The 17,074-nt window shown below is 32.2% G+C and overlaps 1 protein-coding gene across 9 annotated transcripts in view; it reads right to left on the bottom strand.

The window, feature by feature from the left end:
- Positions 1 to 4,709: 4,709 nt before the first annotated feature.
- LOC131952573 (uncharacterized) overlaps positions 4,710 to 17,074 on the bottom strand; it is a 28,690-nt gene continuing 16,325 nt past the window's right edge. For 5 of the 9 annotated variants that reach the window (XM_059315305.1, XM_059315308.1, XM_059315307.1 and 2 more), the window contains exons 3-11: positions 16,486 to 16,700; positions 10,821 to 12,079; positions 10,241 to 10,363; positions 9,892 to 10,041; positions 7,957 to 9,006; positions 7,321 to 7,479; positions 6,941 to 7,089; positions 5,561 to 5,658; positions 4,710 to 4,835 (exon numbers count right to left, since the gene is read on the bottom strand). In XM_059315305.1, the coding sequence (XP_059171288.1) occupies positions 4,800 to 4,835; positions 5,561 to 5,658; positions 6,941 to 7,089; positions 7,321 to 7,479; positions 7,957 to 9,006; positions 9,892 to 10,041; positions 10,241 to 10,363; positions 10,821 to 12,079; positions 16,486 to 16,700 (3,239 nt within the window). In that variant the 3' untranslated portion in view covers positions 4,710 to 4,799. Of the gene's footprint in view, positions 4,836 to 5,560; positions 5,659 to 6,937; positions 7,090 to 7,320; positions 7,480 to 7,956; positions 9,007 to 9,891; positions 10,042 to 10,240; positions 10,364 to 10,820; positions 12,080 to 16,485; positions 16,701 to 17,074 lie in introns of all 9 variants that reach the window. The other 4 variants (XM_059315311.1, XM_059315310.1, XM_059315312.1 and 1 more) reach the window with 4 other exon arrangements.

The raw sequence follows: 17,074 nt of genomic DNA, 5'->3' as shown, positions 1-17,074 counted from the left end.
GGATTATCTTTATTCTATAGACACCATCACACGCTTTTGTATATTCATTTTCCCTTTGTTTTCAAACCACTGTGAAAGCCGAGTCCTCTTTCTCCTAATCAAACCTATCAAAGATAAGCAAACGTTCAAACCACTTCCATGACTTATTTCCCTTTATTTAAATAGTCAAATAGGGGTTCTTATAAGCTTAATTAAGTAGATTTGTACTAAACAAATTAAAAATCAATAAGCCTACTTCTCTTAATTATTTTTTTTTATAAAGTACTTACTAAAGAATGAGATTGTTTAAAAATGAAACGTATTTCAAGTTAAAAACAAAAAGACATACAAATAAACATAACACGAGACACCATTACTTATACAAAGCTTTCATATTTTATATTTTTTGACCGACTAGAGGGTTAAGGGTCTTTATAGCAGAAATAAAATAAAACTGATTTTCACACAAATTTCATAAAAAAACGTTTTAATAACAAGCTTTTATGTACTAATGCACTAAAAAGTAGAAAATAAATTATAGACTACTATTTAAATAACTATCAAGAAAAGCGTGGGTCACTTTAGTATCTATTGGGGGGACCTTTACAAATGTTTAGGAAGAGACCCACGCTTTTATTTACAGTTATTTAAATAGTTGTCTATAATTTATTTTCTACTTTTTAGTGCATTATTACATAAAAGCTTGTTATTAAAACGTTTTTTTTAATGAAATTTGTTTCAGTACTTTACATGTTTTATTTACAATAGAGTTATATGACTAAAAACCATTGCGCGCCTACTGAACGTGATGGCGCAGCCATTGAACGTGATGGCGCAGCTATTGAATGTGATGACGCGTGTGGTGTGGTTGGATAGACATCCCTCCTAATTCGGTCCAAATTTTTAATTAATTCATTAAAAAAATAATTAGGCATCCAATTAAGTCAAATTTAATGTCACTTTGCATTGTCTTCATGTCTTGACCCACGTGCCAACTGTGAATCGTATCGGTCAAGTAGAAGTGTCCGAATTTTCACTCCGGCGTTTCGATCGAGACAGACGACAGACTGACGACAGAGGAAGTGAGTTAAATAAAAGCTTGTAAAAACACACTAATGCACTCACACAAATGACATTGTTGTAATTTGTTTTAATTGAATTTTTTTTCCAAAACCGAACAGGCCAGCAATGAGTATCCTATGATCGTATTTTGTGTTTAGGCCTAAAAAATTTTTGTGCGGGGTGGCCCTTTTTTTCTAGTTCCGCCACTGCCTCATCCATCACTTAATAATTAAGTATTCAAATTATCCAATGATTTTGAAAACCTAAGCGAAGCTAGGCAGTATGCCTAGTAAATTATAAAATCGTGTGCTCAAAAATTCAAAATCATTAGAATCTATATTTAATTTTTCATTCAGCTGAGATCTATGATGCGCTTACTACTTTTGACGCATGCGCACTCATCTGAAAATTCAGAACATGTCCAATGTTTTCGCTCAAACAAAAACTTGACCCAGAACATAAAATGGGGCGTGGTTTTGTGCCCGCGACTCAGAAGATGTTCCATATACCTGTAACATGTTTAGTATACACTTTAGTAGGTCAAGTCTAGTATACATGTCATAAGTGTAAACGCGGTGTAAGTAGCAATACATCTGGTAGATCTACACTACAGTAACAAACGTGAGGCCACATAACCCATACAAAACCTCCAATAAAACTGCTAATTTACTTCTGAGGTAACAACCACTGCTGTTATTAGATCTGGGTAGCATGTTATCATATGTAATTTTTTACCATCGTGGTACAGCAGGAAGTAATCCGACCCATACCGATGATTCCCCCCCCCCCCCCCCCCCTCAAAATTTCTTACCTCCATGATACCCAGCCCCCACCTGTTTATTGCCCACCATAAAACTTCATCTCTTTGTACGTAACATTGATTACTGTTCTTAGATCTCAGCCGCCCAGCAGAGATATGTTATGTAATTTATCACAATCATGGCCCAGCAGAGTAAGTGGTCGGATGCCGGATAGGGTACTTCCTGACGCCGCAAGCGCTTCAAATTTGTCAGGCTCCTGTCACGAGCTGACATAACACAGGGGTCAATGCTGATCGGCCACAAAGTCCACGAAGAGGGGGTCAAAACTGACCTCGAATGACCGGCGCCATCATAACTCCTGAGGTCGTAAACTGACCCTCGGAGGTAACAAAAAAACAACTATATCTTCGAGAAAAAAATCAGGAAGTGCTTGAGAAGCGACCGTGATAGAATCAGACTTACTTTTTACCACAAGTTTGTGTAGATTTTCAGGTTTCAATCTTATAGATAAGAAAGTCGTTTGATGAAAAAGCTAAGCGTTTGTTAGCTAAATAACCATCAGTTGACATTTTACTTCCTTATTTTAGTATACATGCAAATTTCCATTTGCGTTACTTTATTTATTGGTGAACCAATTATTTTTAAACATTTAGATCTAGTCCTAATTCATCCATTCCTATTGTTTCTTTTAAGATCTTTCTTGCTGTCAGTACAGCCATATACATACAAACACACATATATATTTATATATATATATGTATATATACATATATATATATATACATATAGGCCTATATATATATACATATATATATATACATATATATATATATATATATACATATATATATATACATATATATATATATACATATATATATATACATATATATATATACATATATATATATATACATATATATATATATACATATATATATATACATACATATATATATACATACATATATATATACACACATATATATATACACACATATATATATACACACATATATATATATACATATATATATATATACATATATATATATATACATATATATATATATATACATATATATATATACATATATATATATACATATATATATATACATATATATATATACATATATATATATACATATATATATATACATATATATATATACATATATATATATATACATATATATATATATACATATATATATATACATATATATATATATATATACATATATATATATATATATATATATATATATACATATATATATATATATATATATATATACTAGCGTGCCCGTTGCCACGGTCTGAAAAGAAAGTCTGACGGTTAGTACAGGATAGCCCGGACAAATAGCCAGAGGCATAGCTGGGGATGGGGGTGAGTGTGTGTGTGTGTGTGTGTGTGGGGTGATTAAAAGAAATAAAACAAAATATTTAAAGCTAGTACATTCACCAAGACAAATAATCTATACATATAATTCTCTTCTTGGAGACGTTATAAAACACCAAGCTGTAGCAGTCCCCTCTCTAGGCATATCACAACCCCCTAACCCCCACACGGTCTGATGAGCTGTGGTTCACGCTAAATGTTTACAATCATAGAGCCGGGTTTAGTGACGCCTATTAGGGGCAGATAATATAGTTTGAAACTATTTTAAACTTAGGGGAGGTAACTAATAGGAGGCTGCTTTCACCGGGGGGGGGGGGGGGGGGGGGTTGGAGGAAAGGAGGGTTTTAGTGTTTTAAAGAAAATATTTTCAGCAGTGACAGCATTGGTACTGTCGAATTCACAAATTATGAAAGGACACCAGCGAGAAAAGTCTCAAAGGTATTTGAGAGGTCCATACATTAATTTAAAAATCATGCACAGCGTAGTTACAATTAATATGGTTATAAAATCCTGCCTGTCTGGTTTTTTTCGGACTTTACTAAAGATTGGATGTATTTGATGTTTTTAATATTTTTGGTAACTAAATAAAAATTTTAAAAAAAAAGCAAAAACAATTTGGTTTTCACATGTAATGGCGACATAAACAATGGCATCCTGCTATTGGATAGGCCGCCATAAATTTTATTGTACGCATAGTAAGCTAAAAATAGAAAACTAGGTCATGGGGTTTTAAATTTGCATTGTTATTTAAAAACTTGATCTGCAAAGTTTTGTAAACAAATAGTTATCGATCACTAAGTTACTGTACAGCCAATCAATATTTGTCTTACGAAAGTGAAACATCCGGTTATAACTTAGGCTTGATGAAAATAAATAGAAATGTAGCCTTAAACTCAACAAATTATTTTCAAGTTCCCTGGATTGGCAACTTTTATAGCATTTATTCTAAAAATATAAAATTTCTAAATTAATTTTAGGCTCAAGTTTTTATTTTTTTTTACAGTGTAAATCTAAAAAGCACGTTTTTATTCCATGTCAACAACATTATGGAAGGAATCTCGCCAACTCGCTGGTGTCCATTACTGAAAAGTAGAAAATTAAACTAAATAGCGGCGTGTAATACGCCGCGGGTAAGCTCGTATGGTTTGTTTGTTTGTTGGCTTTTTAAAAACAGATCAGACACTTGGGGTGATCCAAAATTGGGTTGTAGGAAATTTGCCAAAGGTCCAGACAAAATTGAGAAACACTGAAACTGAAAAACACACGATCGCAGAGAAAGAACTTTTTCTTAAGAAATTTTGATTGTTTATCACTTATGTGCCATTTTAACAGCAAAGAAGGAAATAGAAAAGAACAGAATAATACTTGAAAATATTATGCAGTTCTCTATTTAAGAAAACATGCATTGGCTTTTAGGGGTCATTGTGAATCCCAAGGTTTAGGAGAAGCTACATTAGATGAAGGCAACTTTTTGGAACTAATTAAAAATTAACACTGAGAAATTAATTTTTCAATATTTAATTTAGCAACCATTTGTGTAATACATTTTAAGTAACAATACCAATGCTTTAAGTTTAAGTCCTGTACAAGAGTTAGATTTTTTCAGAGACATCAGTTTCATCAGATTCCTGAAATAAATTAAATGAAAAGATGTGAATTGTGTAATGAAATTAAGGTGGCTGCTGGAGTTGATGATTTTAAGGTTGTTTGTTTGACCTAAAAATAAAGTAACAAATTTCCACAACCCAATAAGTGCCTATTTGACTCTGGCAGTCTATGTTGCAGAAGAATAGAATTCACCTCAGTTTCAAGTTCAAAGGTGCTATAAAAGTACCCCTTTCAAAATTGGTGTTGTTGAAGTAGAGCTTACTTGTTTCTGTGACAATTTATTTGAAGAGGTGGTGTGGTCAGCTGCCTTTACTTTCCCAAATTTGAGTCAGAGCTGAGTGGACTCAAGGACAACTTACATCTTTGAGCTCAGGATTCAAACTCAAGATTTTCTTGTTAGATGTCATGCAGTTACATGTCTGACCACATCATCTTACCTCCAAAGCAACTATTATTCTGACCTACAACAATACAAATACCTGATTCATATGTGCTAGAACCCTTTACACATTTTTCATTTATAAATATTATATATTCAGTAAGAAAAATTAGGTTTGTTTATTATTTGCCCACCTAGTTGACATCAGACTGTCCCTTCCCAGCGAGGTTCAACACTAAATTGGGTTATTTCTTAAAAATGAGCTATTATTAAAAATGTATTAGCAAATGACTTACAAATGTTATTTTTAGAAAACTTACCGTATCATTTGTTACTCAAAAGGACATTCAAAAGTTTCCAACTTACAGTAAAATTTAGTTGATCCCATGGAATTCCAAAGCCTGCTTGTTCATTCAGCTTCATGTTGAACACATGCCTCTGACCATTACATTTTTCAACATTACCTTAAAAAATATAAACACATAGATATACTTTTTAGCATTTAATAAAAAAAAAAAAAGAAAAAAACCCGTGCTAATAGCAAGCTTTTAAATGCACTAAAAAAAAATTTAATTTGCTTTCTTTCAAAAAAGCTTTGGTCGCTCATGAGATATGTTACATATTTTAATGATCATAGAGAAAGAAAGCATATTAGTTTAATTTTCTTATTTTTTAGCTCATTTAAAACCTTGCTATTAAAAGTTTTTTATATTTGTTTTATTTTCTTTTTTTAGTGATTCATAATTTATGCAATCAACACAACTAAAATTTTCTTTAAAACACCATAAGCAGTTGATAAAGCGATCACTAGTTCTTAATCTTGTTACCTCCCCCTTGTTTCAAATCTTTTAAAACTTTATTATCTGCCCATAACAGCCTTTACTATCTTAACTTGGCTCTAGAATTTTAAATATTTGGTGTTAACTACACATCTTTATGAATTTATTTTAAATAGTCTGAAATTAGTAGGTAGTATTATCCAACCAGTGTTTCTTCCAGACTTTTTTCTCTGGGGGGGGCACTTGAAATCTTCGGGGGGGCGGTAAACTTTCTTCGGGGGGCGGACACTGTTAAAAGTATATATTTTCTATATAAATTATATAAATTTCATTTCGTTCGGGGGGGGGGGGGGGGAGGGGGAAATTTCGGGTGGGGGGGGGGGGGGGGCTTGAAGAGATGCCTGGAAGAAACTCTGTATCCAACTATTCTGCTATTATAAGCGCGTTATTATGTTCATTAGGTGCGCAATAGTTTTTAGCCATGCAACTTCATTAAAAATTTGTAAGTGCTGAAAAAAAATACATAAAAACTTTTCAATTAATAATGTTTTATGTAATAATGCACTAAAAAGTAGAAAATAAATATTTATGTAATAATGCACAAAAAAGGAGAAAAAAAATAATTTTCTTTGAATATATAATATTCTATTTAATTAGCTATTAAGCGTGGGTTTCTTTTTAAATACTAATTAAAGTATACAATAGATAATATCTCACGCTTTTCTTTAAAGTAATTTAAATAGTAGTGTATTATTAATATATATTTAAAGAAAATCAACAACCAATAGACATTAAATCATTAAAGCCCAAAAATGGGGATGGATTTGGCATACCCTGAGAAGGGATGACGATAATATGGCTAGGCAAGCATTAGAGAGCTGCCAAATACCAAGTCTGGCTGTAGCTCTTTGCTCCCCACTGTCCACAAAGAAATAAGAACAAATCATGTAAAAAAAATTTCAATTACATTTTACTTTAGGGGTTACTTCACAAATGGCTGTATTCAGAAAATGTCTTGTTTTTTTTCTCCTCTGCTGTACCTCACTTCTGCTAAGTGGTTTTTGTGAACAGTGACCTTCTGACCCAAAAACTATTTCTGCTAGGGCATTAGTGCTTCTGTGAAACAATAAATGAAATTAGTTATAAGTTATTTGGTCTGCTACAGAATATGTAAAGAACACCAATTACCAATGGTTAATTTGCCAAAAACCATTTGGAAAAATAAACCTTTGATTTTTAGTCAATGCTTGTTCTATAGTTATGCTAATTATTTTTCTTTAATGATAAGGATAAAGTGTTTATATTCAAGAAATTGTAGCAAATTAAATTGCTAAATATTATGGTTACCTTGATGTTCGACAAGGATCACTGATAAACAGACAATCCTTAGATTCTGTACACTGGTCATGAGGTACAAGCTTTTCTCCAGTTCCTGTTATAATAGTTTCTATAATTTCCTCATTGTTTTGTCTAAGTTTTTGTACAGATTGTAGATGGCGCTGTAACCTTTGTAATAAATAGATGTAATCTTCACATGATAAGAAGTATTCTAAACGTTTATTTAACCAAGATTAAAATCTAGTTAAAAACATTTTGGTTTGGTAGGAGGGAAGGTGTTTGTTCAGCTGACATTTGGTAAATCAAATATGTGAGAGCAATATTAAATTCTGAGAAAACCCACAAACACAAATATGTATAGTTAGCTCCATTTTTATCTTGGGAGACAGTGAATATGCCTAGAGAAGTGAAATCCTGTGTGTGTATATATATACATACATACATACATACATATATATATATATATATATATATATATATATATATATACTATATTCGTATGTCTCATTAACCAGTAGCCAACAGCATTGAAACTTAAGTTGAATAATTATATAACTTTGTTCCTATCAATAAATTTTAACAATAAAATCACTACACAGTAGTTAATTTCAGTTGAAAGTAACAAAATTATATAAAAATAATTACCTATGAATTCTTAGTCCTTCATCCGTTAGATCTTCATTTTCTACATTCACTCTCACTCCAACAAAACATTCATCTTCATCATCACTTTCATAATTATCACAATAAAATTTCTTTTGTTTTTTTGATAAAGAGTTAGAGAATGATGCATTTTTAGATTTATAACTGATTTTTTGAAGATAAAAATTTGGTTTTTCGCTTAGTGCTGTAGACTGAGTGGAGGAAAATGTACTTGAAAGTTTAGATGTGTAGTTGTGTTTCTGTCTTTTGTACCATGATTCATTCCAAAACTTTCTGTGCTTCCTTCTGCCTCTTCTGCATGATTCAAAATACTTTTGACGTTTTTTTTCAGATTTGCAATTGCTAGAAAAGCGATTTTTATCACATACATTTCTTTGACTGTTACTCTCTCTACAGCTCTCATAGTTTCTGGCTTGTGAGGTCAATAAAAGATTATCATGATCATTATTGTTTATATAATTGCACTGGTTTAGTGATGTATTACTGCCATTGTGATGCTGGATGTTTTGTTTTATTTGTACTTGTCTTTGACTTGGATTGTTCTCAAAGTTTTCCAACTCATTTTCAAAATCTTTAATCTTCTTGTCTAGGCCAGGCATTTCATTAGGCAACAAAGTATTTTTAGTACTTTTTTTTTTAAATATGTTTCCTTTTTTTTCTTGTGGGTATTTTTCATCTGGATTTAGAATATTTAAATGATCCCTATCTGTATGACTGAGCAAAGGTAATTCAAGACTAGGAGTGTCTTCAGTAGTATATAAGGTCTTCAAACCTTGTCCATTAGACTGGAAGTTAGAACTATTATCTGAATTTGCACTGTTTATAATTTGCTTAACCTCTTGTATTAATGAAGTATGACTTGGCACTTCCATACATTCTCTTTTTTTAGTAACATAGTTTATTGCAGGAGATGAAAAACAGCTGACTTCAGCCAATGTTCTTTTAAGGTTATTAACTACTAGGTCTTTAATTTTCTTATTTAAATCTTGTGGGTGAACTTTGGCAATAGATAAAGCTTCATGAAAAAGTGCCCTAAAGAAAAAAAATTAAGATTAAAACAAACGGGTTTAATTAAAATTAAATAATTAAAATGCATATTACTAGCAATACAACTTGCATATTATGACTTTGGTAAGCACATTTACTCCTACAAATTGTATAGTATAATGCCAAATTGTATAGATATCAAGATTTAAGCATTACGGCCCATTATAAAAAAAACAGAATCTGGCATCTCAGATATTTTAAGTTTCAATATTTTGTAACATGATCATCCTTTAAAAGCACCTGCTTGAATATCTTGTAAAGAAAAGTAAACTAACATTGTTTTTTATTGCTTTTATAGTGTAACAACGTATTGAGAATCTATTTTGTTTTTAAGTCCACTAGTGTTTGAAATAGGACAGCATAAATAAAATGAAGATGTGTTATAAACTAGGGTGTGGCTTCGACATTCACCAATGTTAATGTCTGTCAAAATTAACTAAGCCTGGTTTGCATTAGTGGTCATTTCAACATACATTTAAAAGTTAAATTAGTTTTATTTTGCAAGTTCTGCTCTGCATTGATATTTATATAATAATATAATATAATGTCAGAGGCAAGTATGGCATTTCATAGGTAAGTTTTGTATTGTAGCTATTTAATAAAAAATTCCTTTTTAAGCACACCAATGAAAGTTGATGACTGAACTATTAAATAAGGGGGAACAATTATATTTTTAGTTATTTAAGCCTTTGAAAACTACCTAGTTTAAAATCCCAGGCTATACCCTATTATGAATTAGTTGTGGTACTTAACTTCAGTTTCAAAAATGTGCATGCTTTATTAAAAAACATGTAATTTATACAAGAGCTGAATGATGTAATAACAATAATTATAAGGTACAAGCTATTAACATCAAGTATCAATAATTACCTCGAAAGGGTCAAAATTTCAATAGAATCATCAAAACAGGTTTCCATTAATTCCAAAGCCATTTTGTCTTGAATCACTTGAATAGAAAATTTGAATTCAGTTAAGTTTAAAGTAGACCGTTGCAGGTTTTTCAGAATCTCTGTTGCATCCCTAAATATTGTGATAATAAAAATTAATTTAGATATTTGCAGACAAAATAGTCTTATACAAATCATTTTAAAACTTATAATTTAAAAAATTCAAATTGATTATGTATCAAAGAAAGAAATCGAATGGGAGATTGACTAATTTATAAGACGTTCATAAATTGTAATACCACTTCTGTTAAAAGCAAAGTTTCTAATATTACCTAAGAGGTGTCTGTGTTTTGTCATTTTCTAATAACTTTATATGTTCACATGCTGCATTCAAGCTATCTAGTATTTGACTCATAGAAAGGTTTGTAATAACTTCAGACAGCATACTGTTACACCTGCAGGAATAAAATGAAATATTAGCCTAAATCTAAAGATATTTGTGTGTATTCTTTAAATTTATAGTTTTTTTTAGACCTTGCAGTTGCAGCCCTATTCACATATAATTAGAAGTCAATTAGATAAATTATATTATATAAAAATTATATATATATAAGTATATTGGTATCATATTTATTCTAATGGGTGGGGCATTAATGTCTTAGGCCATGCACTGTGTAACCAGCAATTTCCTTTTCAAGGGTTTATGGACCCTGGCTTGGAGACAGATTTATGAGTCATGACTGTTGGGTTAAACTAACATTCTCTGCTAACCCATGGAATTTATGAAGAAATTTAAAGGTAGCTTATTAGCTAAAAATACATGGGATGTCATAGGTATAATAGCCATAAAGATTATATAGGTTCATGTCAAAATTTGAACTGGTGTGTTAGTTATTATGTATAACTACTGACCTTTCGATTAAAAACTGTTTTCCAAATACTTGATGAATCAGCTCTCGATTGATCATTTCTAACATAAATGTTTCCACAAATGGAGAAATGGAATCTGAAGGATTATCACATTCAGTCTTTAATTTAATTTTTTCAGAACAAGAAACTGGTTGATTTTTCATAGTATTTTCATCAGAAGCTTTTAATGAATAGTCTTCAATCTGTCTTAATGGTTTTCTGGGTCCAGCACCTTTAGTAAATAATTTTTTATTTATTTGACAAGAATGCAATTTGTAATGCTCACTTTCAAACTGTGAGATTTTATGATCTGGTTTGCAAGGTTGCTTTGCGTAGGATCCTACTGCATTGTTAGACCCATGAGCATTTGATTCTTCAGCACAGCACATGTGAATCTCAGAGTTTACAAACTTTTGCTCATCATTTAATTTAGAGATAGGTCCATAAATATCTACAGTGTCCAAGGTGGTTGAATTTTTCTGAAAAGAAACTACCTCAACTATTTTTAGCTGATCTTTCATTGAATTAGATATGCTCTGGTTACTTTCTAATGACTTAGATTTTAATTGTGCTGGTGATTTATCTTGGTATTGATGTGGATTTAAGGACAAGTCATCAAAATCAAAGTCATCACAGATATCTAACTTTTTTTTTTTGATGGATTTGCCTTTTTCTGGAAGTTGTAAATTACCAGGTAATTTAGCAAAAGCTTTAAGTTTTTGAATAGCTTCATTGCTATTGTGACAGTTATTAATTATAATAATTTTATCATGGCTGGCAGGTTCTATTTGCTTTGTTTGGGTTTCTCCTTGAGCATGAACACAGTGTAATCCAATTGATACGTTGTTTTCATTTGTATATTTTTGATGTGATTTCTTTTCAGATAAACAATTTTTTTTTCCATTTACAGTAGCCAACTCTAAACCAATCTGTTTTGTTTTTTGTGATATTTTTTCACTTTGATGGGTATCTTTTGCACTCATAATTTTATTACAGTCTTTGTACTGCTGTTTTATTTGAACTTCATCCCTTAATTTATGAAAATTCTGCAAAGAGATATCACTGATTTTGCTAGGTAAAACAGCATTATTTTTGCTTATTGGTTTTTCTAGTTCATATTCCTCTGAAACTAACTGTTTTTTTGTTGGACTGTCCATTGTGACTTCAAAAATTGTATTAAAATTATCTTGTTCTTTTTCTAATAAAACTAACATATCAGATTCTTTAATAGATGTTGATATTTTGACATTTTTGTTTGACATCTGTAGATTAATATTAAAATTTTAAAATAAAAGTATGAATTCACGTAAAAACAAATGAACATGTTGTAGTCTATAAACCTCTATAATGACTACTAAGTCTACGAAAAGGGGGTCAAAACTGATCTCGACTGACTGGCGCCTAATATGAGCGATATATCAAAAAAATTTCCCACATAGAAACACCATCTGTCCTGAGGTCGTAGACCAACCCGTGGTGGTAGCAAAAAAAAAATATCTTTGGGAAAAATCCGGAAGACCTTTACAAGTGACCGGCCCGAATTCCCCTAAATAAACATTGTTTACTTGGTGAAATATGGTGACTATTTGCAAAACAGATTTTAGGGTACTTTTGGCTCTGTACATCTGGCTCATTTTTCCAATAGCAATGAATCAGCCTTATTGATAAAATAGTGGTCAGCCTCTACTCACACGGCAAGGGCTAAAAAGTGAACGAGAGTGAAATTCTCCTTATACGAGAAAAATGGCCCGTTGAGGAAGGATACAACGGGCGCTAGGCTGATAGTGCTGTCTCTTTTCTCTAAACTAAAACCACCCACCCCCCCCAAAAAAAAACATGTCTACCGTCCCATTCAACGAAATATAATTATATACTTTTTCCAGTGCCCGCCCCCTCCCCGAAAATTCTACCCCCGCCACCGAAAATTTCAAGTACCTCCACCCCTCACCGGGGAGGAAAAAGTCTAAACTAAAACCACCCCACCCCCCACACACACCACCCCCCCCACCCCCCACACACACCACCCCCCCACGCACACACACCACCCCCCCCCACACACACACCACCCCCCCCCACCCCCCCCTAAAAAAACATGTCTACCGTCCCATTCAACGAAATATAATTATATACTTTTTCCAGTGTCCGCCCCCTCCCCGAAAATTCTACCCCCGCCCCCAAAAATTTCAAGTACCCTCACCCCTCTCCGTGGAGGAAAAAGTTTGAAAGAAACACTGGTGTCGCGCATAGACACTACGCGAAGAATTGCATTAAAGAAATTGCAAGAAAACCACTTTTTAGATTAGACACATTAATTATGCGGTAATTTTATTATAGAGTATCGATGAGGAAATTTCTTTTGAGTTGGGGAGGGGGGGGGCTCAGACGTTCTTACGCGGGGGTGGGGCTTCGCCCCTACCCAAAGAATTGTATGAAAGAAACTCTTCACGCAAACCACTTAGATTAGACCAAATTGCCTTTGTATTGAATGTTTATTCGATAATCAATGACGTCATATTAATGTGTGCACTATCCGGCTTGAGATTATTTTCTACTCTGTGCTAAATGTGTCGACGTCATACTTCGTTTTTCGAATTACTATGCATGTTTTTATTTTCCTTGTGTTTTCTCTAGAGCGTTCTTGTCAGACAGATAGATAGATAGACAGACAGCGAAACTATTAGTATTAATGAGCTATATATCATAAAAAAAATTCCATGTAGGAATCCTTTAAAAACTCTTGAGGTTGTACATCTCCCCAGAGGGTCAGTAACAAATCGGTGCTACCCGCAGGAAAAATCAGAAACACTGTTTTAAATGACCAGAGGCCATATTTCCTTATATAAACATAGTACTGTTTTTATATGATAAAAAAATACAAATATCTAGACATACAAACCCATCATAATTCCTGAAATAGTAGGATTACCGATGGGGGTCACTAAAAATAGGCGTTAACTTTGGGAAAACTTTGGAAGGGCTTTAGAAGTGACCAGTCCAAATTCCCTATATTAACATTGTTGATTTGTTGAAAGACGATCACTATTTGCAGAACAAATTTTAGAGTACTTTGGTTCTGTAAATCTGGCTCATTTTTTCCATAGTTCTGAATAAATGAATGGGCCATATGAAAAAGTTATCATTCAGCCTTTACTCATACAGCGAGGCTAAAAAGTGAAATTCTCTTTATGTGAGATATATATCAAACTAATTATTTTGTTGAATGACACACCCCCCCCTTGACACTTTGTGAGTTTGTAGAAAAACTTCTATGGATGTCAGAAAAAACTCGCCTTATCTTGGAAAAGTCTGTAAATCGGTCAAAACTGACCAGTCATATTTCCCTATATAATCATTTAATTTATGTGAAAAACTGGGCAATTTCAACAAAGATTTTAGGTTACTCAACCTCTGTAAATCCTGCTAATTTTTTGCATTCACCTCTATAGATGACTAGTCCATATGGAATAAACTATTGGTCAGACTCTAAACCCTCGATGAGGTCTAAAAAAATGACAGCAAGTGAAATTCTTACATGAGTTACGTATATATTTTTAAAAAATGCCAATACTGGAGGGTAAAAAAAAACGTAATGCATGTCAGAAAAAGCCATTAGGGCCATTCGATTTGTCCAGATGTCATATTTTCTTATATAAGCATAGCAATTTTTGTGTGAAAAAAAGTAAACAAAGACTGTAAACAAAGACTTCGTCATTCTGTCTATATACAAGAGAGGTAACTTATTTTTCAATCATTTTATACAAATTTCAACAAAAACAGAAAATGATGAAGTATATCATTCATTTAAGTAAAAATTGCGCTATCAATTCAGGAATGTATCCTACTAAAATTGTAGAAATTAACTTTAAAAGTGAATGTAATATAATCTTTGAATTATTCTATCAAGGAAGCTTCTGTAGTTCAAATTACCTTGCTAGAATAAGTTTGCATATATTTTACCATCGTTTCTCTAACAAGCAAATACTGTTTAAACTTAAGCACTCCACATAACAGCCAATCGTTACCAATTAATTAATCATTCAAATTTACGTACTTTTTTGAAAATCCTAAGCAAAGCTAAAGCAGTATGCCTAGTAAGGTATATAGAAATAAAAGTCGAATGTGGCTATCTTAGGACTTGGTATACGGCTGCATTAGGGGTCAGAAGCTCACATTTTGACGAATTCTGTTTCATTAATAAATAGTCCTTACTTTTAAAAATTCCCCCTTTCTATTATACTTTAAGCAAAAAAAAAAAGAATAGATAACTGAGCAGTGAAAGTTTTCCACTTTGGCAGGAAAATTTCCTTTCAATGAAAAAGTGGATTCTGTAAAAAAAAAAACAAAAAAAAAACAAAGCATAAAATATGTCTTTTAAATATTACAGTTCTTACTAGTATTACTTATGAAAAATGTATAATATCTGAAAGAGTTACTTCTCTTCTAGACTATGGGAACTCAAGTGCTAGAAATAAGTTATAAAACAATGTAGGTGGATGGAATGGCAAGCTTTTAGGTGAATACAGGTGGTACTCCCCCATTTATCTGGACTTTCATTTTGATTTGACTGATGAGGGAAAGCTATACTTGTAAGGTAACCAACTTACTTTAAAAATTATCTCTGTTTTTTTATACATTACTTTCTTTACTGGATTAAAATATAAATTTACAGCATTAAGCAGATTTTTTACATATCAGCATTCTGATTTTTAAAAAAAATGAATTTCTTTCAGTTATTTCTTACAAACTTCACAGATAAATATAAAGTCTATCTTCATTGTAGTGTATCAAAATGTACAGAGAGGCCAACCAGGCAGCTGTGTGCTGAAACATAGCTAGATTATGACCCCGGTTATTATGTTGTATGTTGAACTGTCTTTATTGTGAGTTAAAAAATCATCAGTCATTATCTGTACAGGAAGCAAAGTGGCTCAATAAAATTCTAATGCTTTTGTGTAATGAGGGATCAAGCTTATGGTCTATATGCTGCATTTCTAAACACCATGAGAGTGTGCAGTAAGATGGCAACATGGCTGTCTCGTTCTCAAAACATACACATACAGTGTCATCAAGGGAGATGAATGCCAGAAAAATAAGTTCTTAATTTATGCGGTGGAAAGAATTGAGTGATATAAAGACCCTCATATGCACACATTTATCACAAGATATTTGTGAAACATGCCTGATTTTTCATCATAAATGGGTTTCTCTCACTTTTTCAGTATTTGCTCTTCAACTTCAAGTAATTATCAAGTGATAGGTGGCATTTTATCTTGTTATCTCCCCTTTTATAATTGAATTAGGTAATTTTTTAATTAAACTATCTAATAAAAGCTTTTCATTAGATTAAAAATAAGATATTCTTGCACTGTGTTGTCATCCAAGATCTATCGCTGTGCCAAATTTCAGTTCAATCGGAAATGGGAAGTGGGTCAAATTAATATTCGAAACTCAACCAGATTGAACAGACAGAGAAGCACACTCAACCAAGACTGAACTGTCACTGTATAAGGTGGATCAATAAAATATGACTGCATTTGTGTTAACCATAAGTGTTTTATCTGTCATCTATCAATCTATCCTTTATCACTAACATCACAAATTAGAACCATAGATAATAAGGATTAAAAAGATTTAAGTGCCCAATGCTTTTAATATTATAGCAACTTACTTGAGTAGGTTGTCTGCAGTTTACACCAATATCAGAAGAACTGAGTGAAGAATCTTCAAAACAGGCAGAAATAGAGTTGTCAATTGTTAGGTCCCGAGCAAAAGTTTCAAGATCTTCACTCTTTGTAAGTGATTGAATACCTATCGGTGTATCTGTTATTCCAATATCAGAAGCTTCATGATAACGCTTATTAAATGAGCGCAGTGATAAAATGTCTGGATAAGAAGAAAATCTTTATTACACTAAGCATTTTATATTTTTAAAACAAATCATTTTAAAAAACTACAAAAGTAAAAAAGTGTTTGGTTAAGTTTATAGTTTCTTCACACATAGATTGCATAGTAAAAGATATTTGTGGGGTATTTCTCAAAACGTATCTTCAATACTTAAGGCAGGCACCTACTGCTTTTCAAACATTCAGGAAGTTTTCATAAAAAGAACACATAAAGAGCGCAAAACACTATAGATATGATGGGCTACTATAGTCGCTCATGAAACCAAATGTAGAGCAACCTTTGGCGCCTTAGTAGGTTGCGATTTAGCGTCCCAGACTCCCCTGTGAGCACAATAGCACCTATATCCATTTTTA

This window comes from Physella acuta, unplaced genomic scaffold (genome assembly GCF_028476545.2).
Source record: "Physella acuta isolate Inbredline_101_S28 unplaced genomic scaffold, ASM2847654v3 ptg000877l, whole genome shotgun sequence".
NCBI lineage: Eukaryota > Metazoa > Mollusca > Gastropoda > Physidae > Physella > Physella acuta.
The sequence above is the reverse complement of the archived record's forward strand: the minus strand, read 5'-3'. Positions and strand labels throughout refer to the sequence as shown.